The 19,365-nt window shown below is 53.4% G+C and overlaps 1 protein-coding gene across 1 annotated transcript in view; it reads left to right on the top strand.

Moving 5' to 3' along the window:
• Window positions 1-19,365, top strand: part of DNAH17 (dynein axonemal heavy chain 17) — a 101,723-nt gene that overhangs the window by 19,314 nt on the left and 63,044 nt on the right. Inside the window, exons 14-25 of the mRNA XM_020281208.2 lie at window positions 40-148; window positions 1,194-1,297; window positions 1,569-1,709; window positions 3,025-3,168; window positions 4,351-4,533; window positions 5,288-5,542; window positions 7,459-7,628; window positions 8,265-8,487; window positions 10,229-10,345; window positions 10,501-10,587; window positions 11,909-12,061; window positions 19,093-19,341. Coding sequence (XP_020136797.1) covers window positions 40-148; window positions 1,194-1,297; window positions 1,569-1,709; window positions 3,025-3,168; window positions 4,351-4,533; window positions 5,288-5,542; window positions 7,459-7,628; window positions 8,265-8,487; window positions 10,229-10,345; window positions 10,501-10,587; window positions 11,909-12,061; window positions 19,093-19,341 — 1,935 coding nt within the window. The remainder of the gene's footprint in view (window positions 1-39; window positions 149-1,193; window positions 1,298-1,568; window positions 1,710-3,024; window positions 3,169-4,350; window positions 4,534-5,287; window positions 5,543-7,458; window positions 7,629-8,264; window positions 8,488-10,228; window positions 10,346-10,500; window positions 10,588-11,908; window positions 12,062-19,092; window positions 19,342-19,365) is intronic.

Below are 19,365 nucleotides of genomic sequence, written 5' to 3'. Positions count from 1 at the left end.
GTCAGGTCTGGAATAAAACCTGTAGCTTCTGTTTTGCAGATAAAGACTACGGTGAAGGACGTAGAATTTCCGCTAATAAAGTCGGAATTGGAAGCAATTGACGTCAAGTTGCAGAGCGCGGAAACAACGTTGTTCTGGAATGGTGAAGGTATCCAGGCCATGTTTGTCCCACCCAGGTTAAACATGGGGGTCCAACCTGCCCGGCCCCTGTCCTCGAACGCCCCTGGAGCAGCCACTTCTGCCTCGCGGCCTCATGGAGCTGCCTGAACTGCACCAGGGTTGCGCTTCGAGCTAGAGGAGAGTCAGTGCTGACTGCTTGCCCGGGCCAAAGACACAAAGTCCCGTTTGTGTCGCTTACAAATGGAATCGGGCAAAGGCTGCCGGGGAATGCCAGGCGGCTCCGAAGTTTACAAACCGGGCTTGCTGCGGCCCGGCCTTTGTCGTGTTGCCAGCGTGCACAGCCCAGCTGGCTCGGGGCTGACACTGGCAGAGTAGAGAGAGGTGTGGCCAGGAGCCCCCTCCTCCCTCCATCCCACCACCAGACCAGGCAGAAGCCCTCCAACTTCCGATGCCCCGGCCCTGCCCCGGTGCCGACGGGCTCCCTGCCATTGCTCCTCTCCGTTCCAATACCCTCACACTTGCCTTTTGCCACCTGTTCGCTTCCCCTCTGCCGTGTCCTCCCTCCACTGTCTCAACTGGAAGGTGGGACCGAGTGTCACTGTCCGTTTCCCTGAAAGCAGGGTCCCTCTGGACTTTTCTGTGCGGAGGGCATGCTTCTCTGCTCCCCCTTCTGCCTGAGAACACGCCCCCGCTCCGGTTGCCCCAGGCCCTGACAGCTTTGGGAAGATGTCCAGGTTTCCGCAGCAGTGACCTGCTCGTGGCTGCAGGCTCACGGCTGGCGGGGCGGGGGCTCCCCGAGGTGGGGCCTTGAACATCAGCCGCCCAGGCTCCCGAGCGGAGTGAGGCATCCACGCGTTTGGAGATAAGAAAGCCCCATTTCCGAATGAGCCACAATATACGTCGTTCCCTGGAATTTCATTTCGGGGAACTCTCGGTGACTTCTTCTGGAAATCATATTCTAGAAAAGAAGTACTTTCCAATGGCCGTCTTGTAACAATGAGCGTTAAGCCAAGACAAGTTCTCATCCTGCTGAATCGTTCGTTCTGTGAGATTCCTCCGTGCTTATATTTTAGGTGTGTTTCAATATATTCAAGAGATGAGAGAGATTCTGTATAACTTGCAGAACAGGATGCAAAAAGCAAAGCAGAACATCGAGGGGATTTCACAGGTCATGAAGGTGAGCCAGCCGGCTCCGCGGGGCCGCGGGGGTCCTGGGCAGACAGGGGCTCACAGAGAGGCCCACGGAAAGTGCGCCCTGTGGCCGAGCGCAGTGGGAACCCACCGTTAAACACTCTGGCCCCGGACGACGGTGTCAAAGTGGTCCAAGGGCAGGAAGAGCGCGGCCACCAGGGACCAGGACGTGCATACCAAACGCTCGTGGCAAAGGAGCGAGGCGAGACGCGTTCCCCCCAGAACACTTCTTTCTCACGCCTGGGCTTTCCTTCCAGGACTGGTCGGCCAACCCGCTGTTTGAAAGAAAGGACAACAAGAAAGAGGCCCTGCTAGACCTGGACGGAAGGATGGCCAACCTCAACAAGCGCTACCTGGCGGTGAAGGAAGCCGGCCTGAAGATCCAGGCCATGGTCGCGGTGAGGACGCGCCGGGGTCGCACGCGGGAGCCGGGGTCGCACGCGGGAGCCGGCGCCCTGGGCAGGGGGAGGGGCGGGGCAGAGCGAGCGCTTCACAGAGAGGACTGACGTGCGTTTTAGTGGCCACGGGCGTCTGGGATCCTTGACCCAAGAGAGCCTTACCCTAAAGCAGCAGCCCTCTCCCCTGTACGCCCGGAAGCCCGATGCCCCTGGCTAGTGCCCGCCCGCCCCGCTCTGAGGGGTCAGAGCCCCCGCCCAGCACGAAGTCGGTATAGGCAAGTGCCATCTTCACACCACGTCAACAGACCCCGTTCCGCCGGGGCGAGCTGCTGGGGGCAGGTCCGTGTGCGTGTCGGTGTCCGCTGGCTTCTCGCCCCCGAGTGGGCAGGAGCAGTAACACGGGAAGAGAACACGCGGTGTGTGTGCCAACGCGCGTGAATGGGTGGAATGCGATGGCCACGCCTGCTTTGCTGCCTAGAACCTAGGTTATTTCTCCTTGCCAGTGGTCTCCAGGGTCCGCGGGTCTCGTCCCGCAGAGCTCTGGGGCAGCCCCCGAGGGTTTGCACGTTCAGAGGGAGAGTGCAAAGCAGTAGAGACTCCTGATTGCTCTGTGTGGATTCCTGGCAGCCCAGGGGGTGTTCGTGGCTTCCTCGCTCACAGTCATTTCGCTGAGCTTGCATTTTAGCTGGTCTCCGAGGAGGGGGTGAGAGGCAGAGCTCTGTGTTGACCTGCAAAAGAGAAGATGCTCCCCCCCCACTACCATTCACCAGCTTCTGCTGGGTCCCAGGCACACTGTTGAGTGCTGGGGGCGCAGGGCTGGGGAGGACGGTCAGGCCTTGCCCTCGTGACGCCGGGCGTCAAAAGGGCATACAGACCCAAGATAAGTAAATAAAGTAACTCAGAGTGGCCGTCCGTGCCATGTGGGCACAGATGACAGATTGCTAGAGGGGTGCCGGCGGGGGCTGGGACGGGACCCCCAACCTGAGATGGGTGGGTGGTGGGTGGATGAGTGGATGGACAGGGTGCTCAGGGAGGGCCGTTGGGAAGAAGTGACGTTTAATCCAAAGCCTGGAAGATCAGGAGACGCAGGCCTGGCGCGCGTGGGGAGCAGCGGCCTGGGTGGGGGCCCCGGCGTGGGGGAGCCCCGGCGTGGGGGAGCCCCGCCTGGAAGCTCCAAGCAGACCCGCGTGTGTGCCTGTCGTGCGTGAACGAGGACAAGGGTGGCCTGGAGAGCCACTGAGCGAGCAGGTTGGTCCGTCAAAGAGTGAACGCGCGACCGGTGAAACGGCGGCCAACTGTGTGCTGCCGTTGGCAGGAAAACGCAGAGCTGTTCAGAGCGGACACGGCGAGCGCGTCCTGGAAGGAGTACGTCAACTACGTCGACGACATGGTCTTGGAGGAGTTCGAGGATTTCATCCGCAAATCTGTGAATTACCTGACGGACAACATGGTTCTAGATGTGAGTTGCAAAGTATTCGCATGCATACTCCCACAAACGCAGGACCAGGTCTCCGTCGGAGGCTGCACGTGGCGACTCCCCGGGGAAAGTACAGGCAGTCGCTCTGGCAGGGGTGTTGAGCCCGGGACGTATGTCTCGGGGGCCGGTGGGTGACCGGTCGCAGACCCACAATTCTGCTACCGAAAGTGGTCGTCCCTGCCAATCGTGAGGTTCACCAAAACCCCAGCGACGAACTGAGCTGCTCAGGCGTACAGCAACACAGGGAGGGGAGTCGCAGCCTAAGCCATAGGGTACCCTGGCAACAACAGGTCCTTCTGGAAAACTCGGGGGAGCCCTCCGAGTGCAGGTGCAGGTGGCCCTATGGCAGGAGCAGACCCCCGAGATAGGGTCTGTAGAAAAGTGTGTCCCCTCGGTCCGTGACGGCCTACCGTCGTGCCAAGCAGCGCCTGACTCAGACACTAGCGAACGGCCCTCCCCTGCCCGTGGGGAAATGGGGGGCTGCGTGACCCCCGCCCACGGGGGCCTGCGTTCGGGGGAAGATGGGTGCAATCCCACGGCCCCCTGCAGGCGCAGCCCAGAGTCGCTGGGCTGGCGGGAGGAGCGCTGGATGGGCCTCGATCCCGCCCCTCTCAGAAGGCCGCACACGCAGGCCCACGGCCTCCCGAGGGCACGGAGAGTGCACGGAGACACGGCCGTGCGCGAGCTTCGTACACGGGGCTCCCCAGGGACGGCGTGAGGGCCTGCCCCGCCGCCGTTGTTCTCGCTTTGTACATTACTGCTCCGTTTAGTCCTCGCAGTAACCCAGAGGGATGGAGAGCATGGACGTCTGTCTGTTAAACGGCAGTCCTCACATTTATCTACCTGGGGACACCGGGAGTTCAGAGACACGCCCGAGGTCACGCAGCTGGAAGTGGCAGACACGGGCCTGGAGCGGAGGCCTTGCCCTGGCCTGCCCCAGCCTGCTCTTGGCGTCGAGGGTGTGCCCTGGGTATGGGTGGCTCCGGGTGCTCCCCGAGGCGGGTACTCCCTGAGGGATGTGCTCCCCCAGGTGTGTGCTCCCCGCGGCGGTGCAGGCCAGCGGGAGGCAGCCACGCCTCGGCCAGAGCCCCGAGTGGGCAACCTGGGCATTGAGGACAGCTGGCTGACCGGCGGAGGCGTTGACCCTGCCCTGGCCTGTTTCAGGAGAGCGTCGCGCCCCTGTTCGAGATCCACATGGCGCTGGAAGAGGAGGGGCTCACCTTCAGCCCGTCCCTGGAGGTGGGCTCGGAGCGCGGCTTCCTGGCGCTGATCGAGAGCCTGATCAACGACATCTACAACGTGGCCAGGCTCATCCCCCGGCTGGCCAAGAACAGGATGAGCTACAGGGTCAGTGTGGGCCTCCCGCGGCCCTCCCCGCTCTCCCGTGTGGCCGTCAGCTGCCTGCCTGGTTTGGACTCGCCCTCCCACCTGGGCAGCGCCCAGACCTGCGCGTCTCCAGTGACGATGGCTCTGGATGCGATGAGGGGGTCCTGGGTCTCCACGCTGTCAGGTTCCAGGGCAACAAGCCCAACCCCCTGCCCCCACTCCCCGGTCCGTCCTCCTCCCCAGCGTGGCTTCTCCTGCTGCCTGCCCGGGCTCCCTTCCCCCATCCGACCCCGATGCAGATGTGATCCTCTCCGCTTCCTGATGGTCACTCCATTCTGTAATTTGAACACTGAATGTCGTGGCCCTCAGGCACTGTGACAAATGTGGCCCCATCTGCTCCAGAGGCACCGAATACCCACCAAGCCCCATGCAGGGCCAGGCCGGAGCCTGGGGTTGCAAGGGTCATAGGAACTCCAGCTCTCCAAAGAGGGCAGGTCGGAGGAGGTGTGTGTGTCTGTTTGCGTGACGGTAAAATGAAATTCAAAAAAGACCTAAGTGCTCACCGAAGAGGGGAGTCGCTTGATAGATCCTGCCGGTCCCTACAACATCTGTGAGTCATAAAAATGAGCTGCAGATTTTCCTGTGTCCTGTTATGAGAGCTTAGCAACACTTCCACCAGCAGAGAGCCACTCTGCAAGGCGGGGCAAGCCAATCTGGGTGACGAAGGCAGGCAGGCAGACCGCCTCACCTGGTCGCGTCTCTCCTGCCCCCTCAGACAGACCTGGAGGACATGTCAGACCTCATAGAGATGCGGGAGGAGCTGACCAGCCAGGTCATCAACACCATGAAGGAGGCCGAGGAGTACCAGGACTCCTTCGAGAAGTACTCCTACCTCTGGATGGACGACCCCCAGGAGTTCATGAAGAATTTCCTGATCCTTGGGCGCCCGCCAACCTCGGAGGACGTGGACATCCGGGTGGATGATGCCACCCTCAAGACACCGCCCACCCTTGCTCAGTTCCAGCAGCAGGTGGGTGCAGACCTCGCCCGCTGGCACCCTTGTCTCTGAATCCTCCTGTGTAAAGGATTTAAAACTTGGGTGAATTGCTTTAAGGTGTAGATTTTGTTGTTGTTCAGGTCTGGTGAGGCAGACAGGTCAGGAGGTGTCTGCCGTGGGGGAGACAGCTCATTACCCACTGCTCCCAAGGAGGGGGCACACCACGCCACACAGGGCTGTGCAGGGGAGCTCCAGGGCCAGGCAGGAGTCGGAGGGAATGAGGGCAAACACGGGCAAGAGCCTGCACCGTGGTTTCCACAGAAGGAACGGGCAGAATAAGCAGGCTGAGGGTTGGCTAGTTTGAATAGTTTCCGCAGGCTCCGGGCCACAGGAACTGTCCTGAGTTATCTGGTACCTGGCCCTGGGGTGATTGGGGCAGGTGGATCGAGCCCCAGGGTGTAAGACCCTGTGAGAGTCTGATAAAGGGATGGTGGGAGACATGGACTCTGGTTGGCTGGTTTGCTCCCAGGTGAGTTGTTTGCTGTCTCTGGAAGTCAACCGGGCCTGGGCGGGGGCTGTCCCTCCAGGGCCAGCAAGGCCCCAGGTGTCAGAACATCAATAATACAGAAAATGGCAACTGTCAATTAATAGCCTTGAGTGTAAATGGATTAAATTCTCCACTTAAAAGATATAGTTTGGCTGAATGGATTTTAAGAAATAACCATGACCCGATTATAAGCTGCCTAAAAGAAACTCACCTGTGAAGACACATATAGACTGAAAATGAAGGGACAGAGAGATATTCCACACAGACGGAAACCAAAAGTGAGCAGGAGGAGCTATACTTACATCAGATAAAATAGATTTTAAGTCAAAAATAGTAAAAAAAGGAGACAAACAAGGTCATTATTTAATGATAAATGGATCAATTCAGCAAGAGGGTATAACAATTCTACACATATATGCATCAAACACCAGATCACTCAGGTTTATAAAGCAAATATCAGTTCTAATGGGAGAGAGAGAATCCAATACGATAATGGTTGAGAACTTCAACACCCCACTCTCAGATTAGATCAGCCAGGCAGAAAATTAGCAAAGAAACTAGATTTAGCCAGGCATGGTGGCTCACTCCTATAATCCCAGCAATCTGGGAGGCTGAGGTGGAAGGATTGCTTGAGGCCAGGAATTCAAGACCAGCCTGAATAACATAGCAAGACCTCATCTCTTAAAAAAAAAAAAAAAAAAAATTAGCCAGGCATGGTGGCATGTGTACCCATAGTCCTCACTACTCAGGAGACTGAGGCAGGAGGATGGCTGGAGCACAAGAGTTAGAGGTTGCAGTGAGCTATGATTGCACCACTGCACTCTAGCCCAGGTGACAAAGTGAGATCCCATCTCTAATGAAAAGAAAAGAAAAAAAAAAAGCAACATTGGCTTTAAACTACACTTTAGACCAAATGGTTCTAACAGACATTTGCATAACATTTCATCTGACAGCTGCAGAAAATAAGGAAACATAGTTGATACACGAACCCCCAACTCTGTTCCCAAAGCATGGCGATTCTGCCGCACAGGGTCGGGGGGCTGGAGGAATCCGAGAGCCCCTGGGCTACACAGCAGCAGCATGAAGAAGGATGAGTTAAGGGGTTCCCTTTGGGAGCCTCTCGAAGCCTCTGTCCTATTCTGCTTCAGAAGTGCTGTGGCATTGCCCGTTCTGTCCCTTTCTGGCAGACTGTGCCACTCTGGGGTTGACCGCTGGGGCCGGAAGGAGCCCTGGGGCGCTGGAGAAGGAAACGTAACTTGTAACGAGCCCCCGATGCCCAGCGCAGCCAGGCACCTGCCCACTGAGGCCCCACCCCCACGGCAGCCGGCAGGTCGGCGCGGCAGGTGCAGCGGACGCCCCGGCGGGCTCGGGGCCGTGACGGGCTCTGGCGGCTGTTTTCCAGATCGACTCCTACGAGAAGCTGTACGAGGAGGTGTCCAGGTGCGAGAACTCGAGGGTGTTCCACGGCTGGCTGCAGTGTGACTGCCGCCCCTTCAAGCAGGCCCTGCTCAGCACCATCAAGCGCTGGAGCCTCATGTTCAAACGGCACCTGAGCAACCACGTTATCAACAGGTGGGCGCGGGGGCCGCAGCGGCTGGGAGAGCCCGAGGGATACGCAAGGGGCCCCTGCCTGCGTCCATGGTGTTTGTTGGCACCACCTCCAGGGCAGGTGTGCGGGTGGAGAACAGGCTTGGGGGCAAACCCCCCTCCCGCCAAGTGCGGGTCCCAGCAGAAAGGTGTCGCCTGGCCGTGAGCCAGTGCTCCACTCCTTCCTCCAGCCCCTGTTTACTGAGCACTCACTGTGTCCGGCGCCAGAGGCTTTGCAAAGCTGTGGGAGCCTGGGGTCTGGCAGGGAAGGCTGGCGTTGAACGGACAGACCAGGAGCCCGTAGAGTTACAGGCGGCCGTCGGGGCTGTGACACGCACAGTGCCACATGTCACCCAGCTGAGTTCCATCTGGGAGACCCACAAAGGCCTCTCTGAGGTGTGGCCTGGGCTGGGACTTGTGCTCGCCTGGGGTGGCGTGCGGGCAGGGGCTCCGCAAGCTGGAGGTCTCTGGGGTAGGACAGGACCTCTTCCTCCCCAGGCGGGGCCTCTCGTGACAGCCAGGCGCCCTGGCTGCCGCCCACCTCTCCCGACGGGCTCCCCTTCACCTCGGGAGGGGGCCCAGGGGCACCGGCCTGTCTCAGACGGTGGCCTCGTTCCTCAGCCTTGCCGACCTGGAAAACTTCATGAAAGTCGCCAGAACGGGCCTAACGAAGCCCCTCAAGGAGGGGGATTACGACGGCCTGGTGGAGGTGATGGGGCACTTGATGAAGGTCAAGGAGCGGCAGCTGGTCACCGACACCATGTTTGAGCCCCTGAAGCAAACCATCGAGCTGCTCAAGACCTACGGGGAGGAGATGCCGGAGGAGATACACGTGAAGCTGCAGGTGCGCGGCCGGGTGGGCCGGGCAGCGGGGAGCTGGGCCGCAGGAGGCACGGCCAGGGGAAGGGCGCGGCGGGGGACCAGGCTGTCACTCACGACCATGGGGACGCCACAGGCCAGGCCCCACTGGATGCTGGATCCCTGTGGAGTGGGGAAGCGGAGGGAGGGGGCTGTGCTGAGAAAGGGGCCCCGGGGGCGGCCTCACGGGCAGACCAGCGCCCGTGTTCTGTTGGGTTGGAAACGCCCTCATGTCCTGCGTCTCTTCCCAAGCGCCCGGGTCGAGCCGGGTGGTGGAGGTTGAGCCGGGGACGGTGGGGACTTCGCAGGGTCCAAGGAGGCCCTGCGGAGAGCAGGCAGTTGGAAGGGACGGGCCCAAGTTTGCAGGGCACTCGAAAGCTGCCTTAGGCAGTGTCAGTTGTCGTAGGGAAGGTGTGTGTGCTGGCGGGGCTGGGGAGGACGGAGAGGATTGTCCTGGGGCCACCACCCAGCCACGTCTGGCCCTGGAGTCCCCACCTCTCCCCAGACCGGCTGCTGTCTCCCTCCCTCTCCCCGACGTGTCCAGCCGCACACAGGGCCCGCTCCCTGCCCGTGTGCACTGACTCTAGCTAGCACCCAACGCCCACAGCCCAGGGGGTGACGAGGATGCCACCAGAGGGAAGGGGCCGAGAAGGCTCCTGGCCCCACAGTGCTGACGCCCTGCTGCGCAGCCGGGCCCTGCTCGGAGCCTACTGCGTGATTGACGACAGCACGGGGCTCCCAGCACCCTGCCCAACGCCCAGCTAGGACTCGGGGGCGAGTGTGGCAGTTCCCGGGGGCAACTGAGGTGGAAGCAACGGCATTCAAGGCCTGCAGACAGAAACTGCCGGAGCCACCAAAAGACTCCTCCATTTGTAGGGGAAGTTCGTGGGCTGGGATAGTTTTTCTTTAAAATGTTTTATGAGGCCAGGAGTAGTGGCTCACGCCTATAATCCTAGCACTCTGGGAGGCCGAGGCAGGTTGATCGCTCAAGGTCAGGAGTTCAAACCAGTCTGAGCAAGAGCGACACCCCGTCTCTATTATAAATAGAAAGAAATTAATTGGCCAACTAAAAATATATAGAAAAAATTAGCCAGGCATAGTGGCGTATGCCTGTAGTCCCAGCTACTCGGGAGGCTGAGGCAGGAGGATTGCTTGAGCCCAGGAATTTGAGGTTGCTGTGAGCTAGGCTGATGCCACGGCACTCACTCTAGCCTGAGCAACAGAGCGAGACTCTGTCTCAAAAAGAAAAAATGTTTTATGATTATGTGATAAATACAACATTTTCCCAAGTGTGGAGAACTTGGAAAATGCAAAAATTCATCTGGTCGTTACAACTATTCTAGAAAGGGTGAAATGAGAGAGGTCAGCAGTCGCCGGGGGAGGGGAGTCCGGGATGTGGAATATGGAGGGAATTCCTCTCTGGCCGTGGACAGGAGTCTGTATGTGGGATAAAACCGCACGGGGCCGCACACACGCACACATATGCACGTGCACGCACACACGGATTCATGCATGAATCCATCAATCGTGATGAAAACTAAGTTTTGCTGTCTGGTTAACAGAGATGTATCTGCGCCAACTCCCTGGCCGGCCGCTTTGGAGGCTGGGGCAGGGCACACAGGACTCTGCCCTGTTTCTGCAGCTCCCTCTGAGCCTCTAGTTATTTCACGACAGAAAGCTTGGAAAGGGAGAGAGAAAGCGCTCCCTCGGCCCTTGCCCACCCGCAGGAGCTGCCGGAGCAGTGGACGAACACCAAGAAACTGGCCCTCGTGGTGAAGCAGAACGTGGCCCCCCTGCAGGCCAACGAGGTCAACATCCTGCGCCGGAAGTGCCAGCAATTCGAGGTGCCGCGGCCCCTGCGGTCTCAGCCCGGGGGGGGGGGGGGGGGGGGGGGAATGCGGTGCGGGACTGTGGCCCCAGGCGTGCCCCGGTCGCGGGCAGGGCGTGGGACACACCCCGGGACCCACCGTGTCTCTACGTCTACGCTCTTCTCCCTCAGCTCAAGCAGCACGAGTTCAGGGAGAAGTTCAGACGAGATGCCCCCTTCTCCTTCAGTGACCCCGACCCCTACAAGTCCCTGAACAAGGTATTTTTGCTCAAGGGCGAGGTTGGCTAGTCGCTCTGGGAACTCCGTTGTTTTCTGTTCTTTTCTCAAGTTGTTGTTCTGCCAAGTCCAGGAACATGGCTTGGATGGGAGTGGCCTCGGGCCACGCGTGAGTGTGTGTGCACATGTGTGCGTGCACTTGAACATGCAAACTCGGCATCCACCTGAAGCCAGGGTCTCCCCTCTGCGTCTTGCTGCTCAGAGCTCCACCGCAGGCCCACCACTCTTGCCGTCCCAACACCCCGCCCCTCAGCCTGGCTCCGCCTCCTACGCCCCCAGCTCTGTTCCCATTCGGCAGTTTCCTGTCACCCGGGCTGGACCTGCCATCCCTGACTCCTTCCCCTCCTGGCTGACCACGCCCAGTGGCGGCCAAGCTTCACCCGTGTCCCACTCTGTTCCCACTGTCCAAGTTCATGGTCAGTGTCCAGCGTGCAAGTCCACCTGGCCCTGGACCTGGCGACCCCCTCGAGCGCAGGCGTGGTCCCTCGGGGCTGAGGGGTGGCCTCGCGGGCACAGTGGGGACCCGCCAGTGCCTCTTTGCTCCCGCACATGCCCGGGACCTGCGGGACCAGCCCAGCCTGCCCCTCTGCCTCGCTGGGCACCCCACAGGCTCCAGCAAACGTGAACCCCACCATGTCCCTAAGGTCCCCCTACGCTTCCTGCTCCAAAGCCCACCGTTCCAGAAGGTCCTGCTCCCACCCTTCTTCACGGCCATTTCCTCACGTCACATTCCCGAGCCCGGATGTAGACGGACCATTCTCTCTGTCCAGGCTCCAGAGCATGCAGCCCCCAGGCTGGACCCTCTGCGAGATCTGGAGTGAGGGGTGCCCCGTGGCCACCCCGGGATGGCTGTGGAGCTGCAGTTAGCGCACAGTGAGGCCGTCACAGGGCGGCACACGCACGCTCCGCCCGCCTCGCCACAGCTGCCCCTTTGAGCACACGCATCCGTGCACACGCATGTGTGCCGCCCAGCACCAAGGTGCTAACACGGTCGGCTCGTGGCCGTGGGATTTGCTTACCTGGATTTTGCAGTTCTCGATGCATTGTTTATTAATGTATGAAAATGGGAGAAATGCTGGGAAATCAGGAACTCTCAGGAGGAAATGAGGCGTTTGTACCACGTCCATTAAAATCAGTCCCCACCCCTGAGGCCTGGGGCAGGGCGGCCGCCGGCCTCCCGGTGGGAAGTTTGCCTCTGTCCTGCGACACCCCGACACCCCAACACCGGTGGAGGGAAGGGGACGGGAGGGGAGGGGCGCCGCCGAGCGTGGCTGCCCTGCCGACGGCCGCCTCGCCTCCCCAGCAACAAAAGAGCATCGCGGCCATGGAGAGCACCATGGAGGCGCTGTCCAAGTCCGGGAGCCTGTTCGAGGTCACGGTCCCGGACTACAAGCAGCTCAAAGCCTGCCACCGGGAGGTCCGCCTGCTGAAGGAGCTCTGGGACATGATCGTCATGGTGAGCACAGGGCGGCCCAGCAGTGGGCGGGGGTCCAGGGGTGCAGGTGGGGTGGGGGCTCCTGCACGCGCCCACACCCGGGGACAAGAGGCAAGGCCCCGGGCGCCGTCTGGCTGTCAGATGCAGCAACGGGTTTTCTGGTCTTGGCCGGGGGTACCCAAAGGCCCCTGAGATGGGGTCAGTCCACTAAGGCATCTCTCTGTGCGCAGGTGCAGTCTCACCTTCTGCTGCCTCTCTCTTTTCTCCCCTCCTCCTCCCCCCCCCCCCGTTGTTTCTCACGCCTCGCCTCTTTCTAAAAATTGTTTAAACTTAGAAATACAATTGCAGGCCGGGCGCGGTGGCTCACACCTGTAATCCTAGCACTTTGGGAGGCCGAGGCGGGCGGATTGCTCAAGGTCAGGAGTTCAAAACCAGCCTAAGCGAGACCCCGTCTCTACCAAAAATAGAAATAAATTAATTGACCAACTAAAAATATATATACAAAAAATTAGCCGGGCATGGTGGCGCATGCCTGTAGTCCCAGCTACTCAGGAGGCTGAGGCAGCAGGATCGCTGAGCCCCGGAGATTGAGGTTGCTGTGAGCCAGGCTGACGCCACGGCACTCACTCTAGCCTGGGCAACAAAGTGAGACTCTGTCTCAAAAAAAAAAAAAAAAAAAAGAAATACAACTTGCCTTGGTCTGCTCGAGCTGCTATAACAGGACACTGCAGGCCAGGTGGCTCACGAACAACAGACATTGATAACTCACAGCTCTGGGGGCTGGGAGTCCACGGTCAAGGCAGATTCGGTGTCTGGTGGGGACCCAGTTCTTGGCTCCTGGATGACGCCTTCTCACTGGGGTCCCTTTCGTAAGGACGCTAATCCCCTTTATCACGGCTCTGCCCCGTGACCTAATCACATCCCACAGGCCCCACCTCCCAATCCACCACCTTGGGGGGGGGGATATCAACACGTGAATCTGGGGGGGACACAAACGTTCAGCCCACGGGATCCATTAGAAAGAAAGACCCTGTGGTTCGAATGCGCATAGCCTACCCTCTAGCGATGCCGGTATCTTTTCACGTGCCTGCTTCTTTGGTAGACTTTGTTTGTGCCTTTTCTAACTGGATTCTTTTGTTAGTTGCTTACTGTTGAGTTTTGAGAGTTCTTCATTATAGAAACTGTGAGTACTTACTTGTCAGATATGTGGTTTGCGAATAGCTCTTCCCAGTCTCTGGCTTGTTTTTTTAGTCTTCTCGACAGGGTCTTCTGCAGAGCAAAAGTGTTAAATTTTGATGAAACGCGTTTTATCACGGATGGTGCGTCTGGTACCAAATCTAAGAACTCTTTGCCTCAATCCCACAGATCTTCTCCTATAGCGTTATGTCACACGTCTAAGCCTATGATCCACTTTGAGTTAATTTTGGCGTAAGGAGTGAGGATTAGGTCGAACTTCGTCGTTTTTGACCTATGGACGTCTGATTGCTCCTGCACCATTGTTGGCAAGGCCGTCCCCCCATTAAGTTTCTCTTGCATCTTTGTCAAAAATCTGTTGAGTGCATTAGCGTGGCGCTGTTCGTGGGTTCTCTGGTCCATTGGTCTTTGCGTCTATCCCCTGTAATACCAGAGTGTCTCAATTACCGTGGTGATCTGCGGAGCCTTAATATCCGGGGGTGTGATTCCTCCCACTTACGCTTGGTCAAGATTGGTTTGCTAATCTGGGACTTGTTCTTTTCCGTATAAATTTTAGAAGAAGCTTGTTATGCCTAGAAAAAACTTGTTTGGATTTTTATAGGAATTGCATTAAACCTACAGATCTATATTTTGGGGGGATTGACATCTTTACCATGTCAAATCTTCCAGTCCATGAACATAAGTGTGTCACTCCATTTATTTGGCCCTTCTTTGATTTATTTAATCAGCATTTTGTAATTTTAACATAAAGATCCTCTACATGTTTTGTTAGATGTATACCTAAGTATTTCTTGTCTTTTTTTTTTTTTTAAGTGATTGAAAATGGTATGGTGTCTTAAATTTTGGTTTCTTGGGTATATACAGATGTGATTAATGTTTATATATATATTTATTTTTATCTTGTGATCTTGCTGAACTCACTTACTAGTTCTAGGAGGTTTTGGGGTAGATTCCTTAGGGATTTCCCACATAGACAATAATGTCATTGCAAACAGAAATAGTTTTATTTTCCTTTCCACTCTGTATGTCTTTTATTTCTTTTTCTTGCCTTATTGCAGTGGCCTGAACTTCAGTACTATGTTGAATAACAGCACACATCCTTGCAATTGCTCCAATCATAAAGGAAAAGCATTTACTGTTATGTGTATTAGCTGTAAGTTTTTAAGTTGAGGAAATTCTTCTATATTCCTATTTTTGCATAGTGTTCATCATGAATGGGTATTAGATTTTATCAAAATTTTTTCTATGTCAGCTAATGTGATTGTATGATTTTTCTTCTTTAGTCTGTTAATGTAGTAGATTACATTGGGGTTTTTTGGGGGGGGGGGTTTGTTGGTTTTTTTTGAGACAGAGTCTCGCTTTGTTGCCCAGGCTAGAGTGAGTGCCGTGGCGTCAGCCTAGCTCACAGCAACCTCAAACTCCTGGGCTAGAGCGATCCTCCTGCCTCAGCCTCCCGAGTAGCTGGGACTACAGGCATGTGCCACCATGCCCAGCTAATTTTTTATATACATATCAGTTGGCCAATTAATTTCTTTCTATTTATAGTGGAGATGGGGTCTCACTCTTGCTCAGGCTGGTTTTGAACTCCTGACCTTGAGCAATCCGCCTGCCTCGGCCTCCCAGAGAGCTAGGATTACAGGCGTGAGCCACCACGCCCAGCCAGATTACATTGGTTTTTAAGTATTGGAATAAACCCCACTTGATCATGGTATATAATTCATTTTTTTATATATTACTGAATTCAATTTGCTAATATTTTGTTGAGAATTTTTGCATTTATTAATAAGTTCCTCAGAGACAGTGGTCTCTAGTTTTCTTGTGATGTCTTTGTCTGGTTTTGGTATCATGGTACTAGACTCATGAGTTGAAAAGTGTTCTTCTCTTTTATTTTCTTGAAGAGATTATGTAAAAATGGTATTAATTCTTTAAATATTTGGTAAACTTTTCAGTGAAATCATCTGGGCCTGGAGATTTTTTTTTTCCAGGAGATGTTTAGTTACAAATTCAATTTCTTTAATGACTATAGGCTTGTTCCAATTGTTTGTTTCAATTTTGTGACAATTTTGGTAGCTTGTAATTTTTGAGGACTTGGTTCATTTCTTCTAGATTGTTTGATTTAAAAGCATAAAGTTGTTTATAAATTTCCTTATTATCGTTTAAATGGCTGCAAGCTTGACAGTGGTATCTTCTCTTTCATTCCAGATATCAGTGATTTGTGTCCTTCTCTCTTTTTATCTTTGTCAGTCACACTAGAGGTTTATAAATCATTGATTTTTCAAAGAACTAGATTTTTGTTTTTTCGTATTTTTTTATTTTGAATTTCATTGGTTTCTGATCTTGATTACTCCCTTTGATTAGCTTTGGGTTTGTTTTGCTCTTTTGATAGTTTATTGAAGTAGGAACTTGGATTACTGATTTGAGTTATTTGAGACCTTTCCTCTTTTCTAAAGTAAGCATTTAGTGCTATAAAATTTTCTTTTCTTCGTTAGTGATATCCCACATATTTTGATATTATATTCCGTTCTATGCGGTTTTTATTCCTTTTGAGGCTTCCTCTTTAACCTATAGATTATTTAGAGGTGTGTTTTTAATTTCTGAATGTTTGAAGATTTTTCCTGTTGCCTTTTTATTGTTGATTTCTAGTTTGATTCTGTTATGATCAGAACTTCAACTACTTTAATTTTATTGAAGTTTATTTTATGGATCATGATATGGTCTGTCTTGGTGACTATCCCAATGGGCACTTGAAAAAAAAATGCATATCCTGCTTTTGTTGGGTGCAGTATTCTATTAATATACGTTACTTAGACCCTGTTGATGATGTCATCTAGTACTTCTATAGCCTTGCTAATTTCCTCTCTAGCAATTCTATAAACTGCTGGAATAAGGTGTTAAAATCCCCATCTCTAATTATGAATTTGCTTATTTCTCCTTTCAGCGCTATCAGTTTTTGCTTTTTATATTTTGAAGCTTTGTTTCATATACATTTGGAATTATGTCTTCTCATAGATTGATAGTTTTTTCATTATGTAATGTTCCTTTTTGTCTCTAGTAACTTTCTTTGCTCTGAACTTGACTTTACCTGATAATAACATAGCTACTTCTGCTTTTTTTTTTTTTTTTTTGAGACAGAGTCTCACTTTGTTGCCCAGGCTAGAGTGAGTGCCGTGGCGTCAGCCTAGCTCACAGCAACCTCAAACTCCTGGGCTCAAGTGATCCTACTGCCTCAGCCTCCCGAGTAGCTGGGACTACAGGCATGCGCCACCATGCCCAGCTAATTTTTTGTATATTTATTTTTAGTTGGTCAATTAATTTCTTTATATTTTTAGTAGAGATGGGGTCTCACTCAGGCTGGTTTCGAACTCCTGACCTTGAGCAATCCGCCTGCCTCGGCCTCCCAGAGTGCTAGGATTATAGGCGTGAGCCACCGCGCCCGGCCTACTTCTGCTTTTTATTATTTTTGATTAGTGTTTGCCATATCTTTTTCCATTATTTTACTTTCAACCTACCTATACTGTTGTATTTATAGTGAGTATATTGTAGACAGTATATTTCTGGATCACAGTTTTTTGACCATTCTGCCAATCTCTGCCTTTTAATTGATTGTATTTAGACCATTTACATTTAAGATAATTATTGACATGTTAGGACTTAAGTCTCCCATTTTGTTTTTTGTTTTCTGTTTGTTTCCTCTGTTTCTTTTTCGTCTGCCTCTTTTCCTTTTTCTTTTTTTTACTTTTCTGGGAGGGGAACACTTTTAGGATCCATCTTGATTTATTTAGAGTGATTCTGAATATATCACTTTATATAGTTTTCTTAGTGGTTTACAGTCTACTGGTATCAACCTTTTGTGATTTTGAGTGCAGTTTGGAAACCTTATTTCCATTTAGACCTCTTTGCCCTCTCCTCTGCCCCTTTTAATATAACCATCTTAAATATCTGCTCAATATATGAATGATTTTCCGTGGTCTTATTTGTTGTGGTATGTCCAAAGTTTTTCAGTTGTAAAGAAGGAAAACCTGGAAGTAACAGGGCTGTTCCATCTTGGCAGAACTGGGAAAACTAACAACTTTTTAAAAAATACAAATAGCCTTTTTGGTTTGGTCAGGTGCTTAAGATAGCCCTGAGGAAATGGGAATTTGTGTGGGTTACGGACGGTTGATATTCAGGGAGGAGAAGAGGCAATTCAGGATCCTGGGAACCCACCCAGTGGGAGAAGGTCTGGATTTGGTCTCCGGCGTGCTGCTTTGTGGGCTCGTGGGCAGCTGGAAGGTAAGGACAGGGCAAGATGCCGCATGTGACGTGAGGCCAGCTCTGAGCACGGGGCCTCTTCCTCCTGAGTATTTCTTCCATGTGTGTGCATGCGTTGGGTTCCACCACTCTCCTCTTTGCTCATCTGTTTTCAAAAATATATGAGCTGTTCTCCTCACTCACCCTTTTGAATGAACTTTGTAATAATTTTCCAAATCATTCTGCCCTCTAAAAGAGAGCAATTATGATTTTAAATGGAAATGAATCAACTCTGTAAACTCATCAGGGGGGATTTATTCTCTTGGCAGTATTCAGTGCTCCCATACAGGAGCATGTTCTGTCTTTTCGTTTATTTTATTTTTGTAATTACATCACAGTAAAATATCGTAAGTGCCCTTATGCTAATCATACTGCATCTACCTATTTATTACATAGAGGAAAAATCTTTGGAGTCATAGGCTCTGCTACAACCATGCCTAAAGAGGAGGGGTACAAATGCAAACCTCTTGATATTTTTTCACAAATAAGTGAATTCGAGTCTCTTTTATATGAGGCCATTACACAATATAGCGGGATACTGCACTTTCCCAGGATAAAAGATCATTAGCACGTTCTGGAGAACGAAGGTCACCTTTCCCAGGAGATGATGATGAGCATTTATAGTCAAGATAGTTCCAGAAAAACTCTCCAACACAAACCGGCAGGAGCTGTATGATAATAGGACACAGAATGAGCTTAACCTGCCAGGAAGGCCATTGAGTCCCATGTGGATTAAGGTTTCGAGTCTTAGTGTCTTCAAGGCAAGCGTCTTGTGAACGCTCCCAGTTTTGTCTTTGCTGCTTGGCAAGCCCTCGCCCTCCTGCCTCAGGTGCCCGTGTCACCAGTCTCTGTTCCCGTCAATGGCTAGCGTTTCCAGCTTCACAGCCAATTTCAATCCACCCCAAATGTAAGCATGAAGCCTTCCTAACCTTCTGTTTCCACTCTTGGTAGGATTACTCCTGGGTAGTTTGTGTGCTTTGCTCTGTGTTTTTGTGAATGAAGTTTCTTCCATTATAACTCTGTCAGTCAGTATAAGCTAGGTGACTGTGCAGTAACAAACAGCCCTACAAATGTCTGTGTACTGAACAACGAAAGTGTCTTTCTTATTCATGCCAAGTCCACGCTCTAGTTCCAAGCAGCTGTTCCCTGGGCAGCTGTCTACCAAGAGGCTCTCGGTGTTGCTGGCAGCGTCTCAGCAACACACTTCCGTGGTGGCGGGCAGACAGAATGCTGAGCCAGGCAGGGTATGGTCAGGCATCACTCACGCTTTGTTGGCCAAGACAAGTCACATGGCCACAGCAAAAACTCAAGAGAACAGCAGCAAGGCCCCTGCAGAGATTTTTGCTGAAATATCTTTTACTGCTGGGTTGTTTTTTTGTCTGTTTGTTTTTTGGGGTTTTTTTTTTTTTTTTGCTTGTATTCAGCTGCTTCACTGAGCTCTGGTGTCGGTTCTAAATATTCCTCACTGGGTCTTGCTCCCTAAGAGCACGTGCGCTAAGGCGGCGGAGGCGCCTCCCTGAACCCTCCACGACAGGAGCGGAAGGTGACACAGGGCGTTTCCGTCTCAGGTGAACACCAGCATCGATGACTGGAAGACCACCAAGTGGAAAGACATCAACGTCGAGCAGATGGACATAGACTGCAAGAAGTTTGCCAAAGACGTGAGGTCTTTGGACAAGGAGATGAAAACCTGGGATGCCTTCATAGGGCTGGACAACACGGTGAAAAACATGATCACGTCCCTGCGCGCCGTGAGCGAGCTGCAGAACCCCGCCATTCGCGACCGCCACTGGCAGCAGCTCATGCAGGCCACCAAGGTACCGCTGCCGGGGCGACGGGTG

This window comes from Microcebus murinus, chromosome 18 (genome assembly GCF_040939455.1).
Source record: "Microcebus murinus isolate Inina chromosome 18, M.murinus_Inina_mat1.0, whole genome shotgun sequence".
In the NCBI taxonomy this organism is placed as follows: Eukaryota; Metazoa; Chordata; class Mammalia; order Primates; family Cheirogaleidae; genus Microcebus; species Microcebus murinus.
Note: the sequence above shows the minus strand (reverse complement) of the source record. Positions and strands in the feature narration are given on the sequence as shown.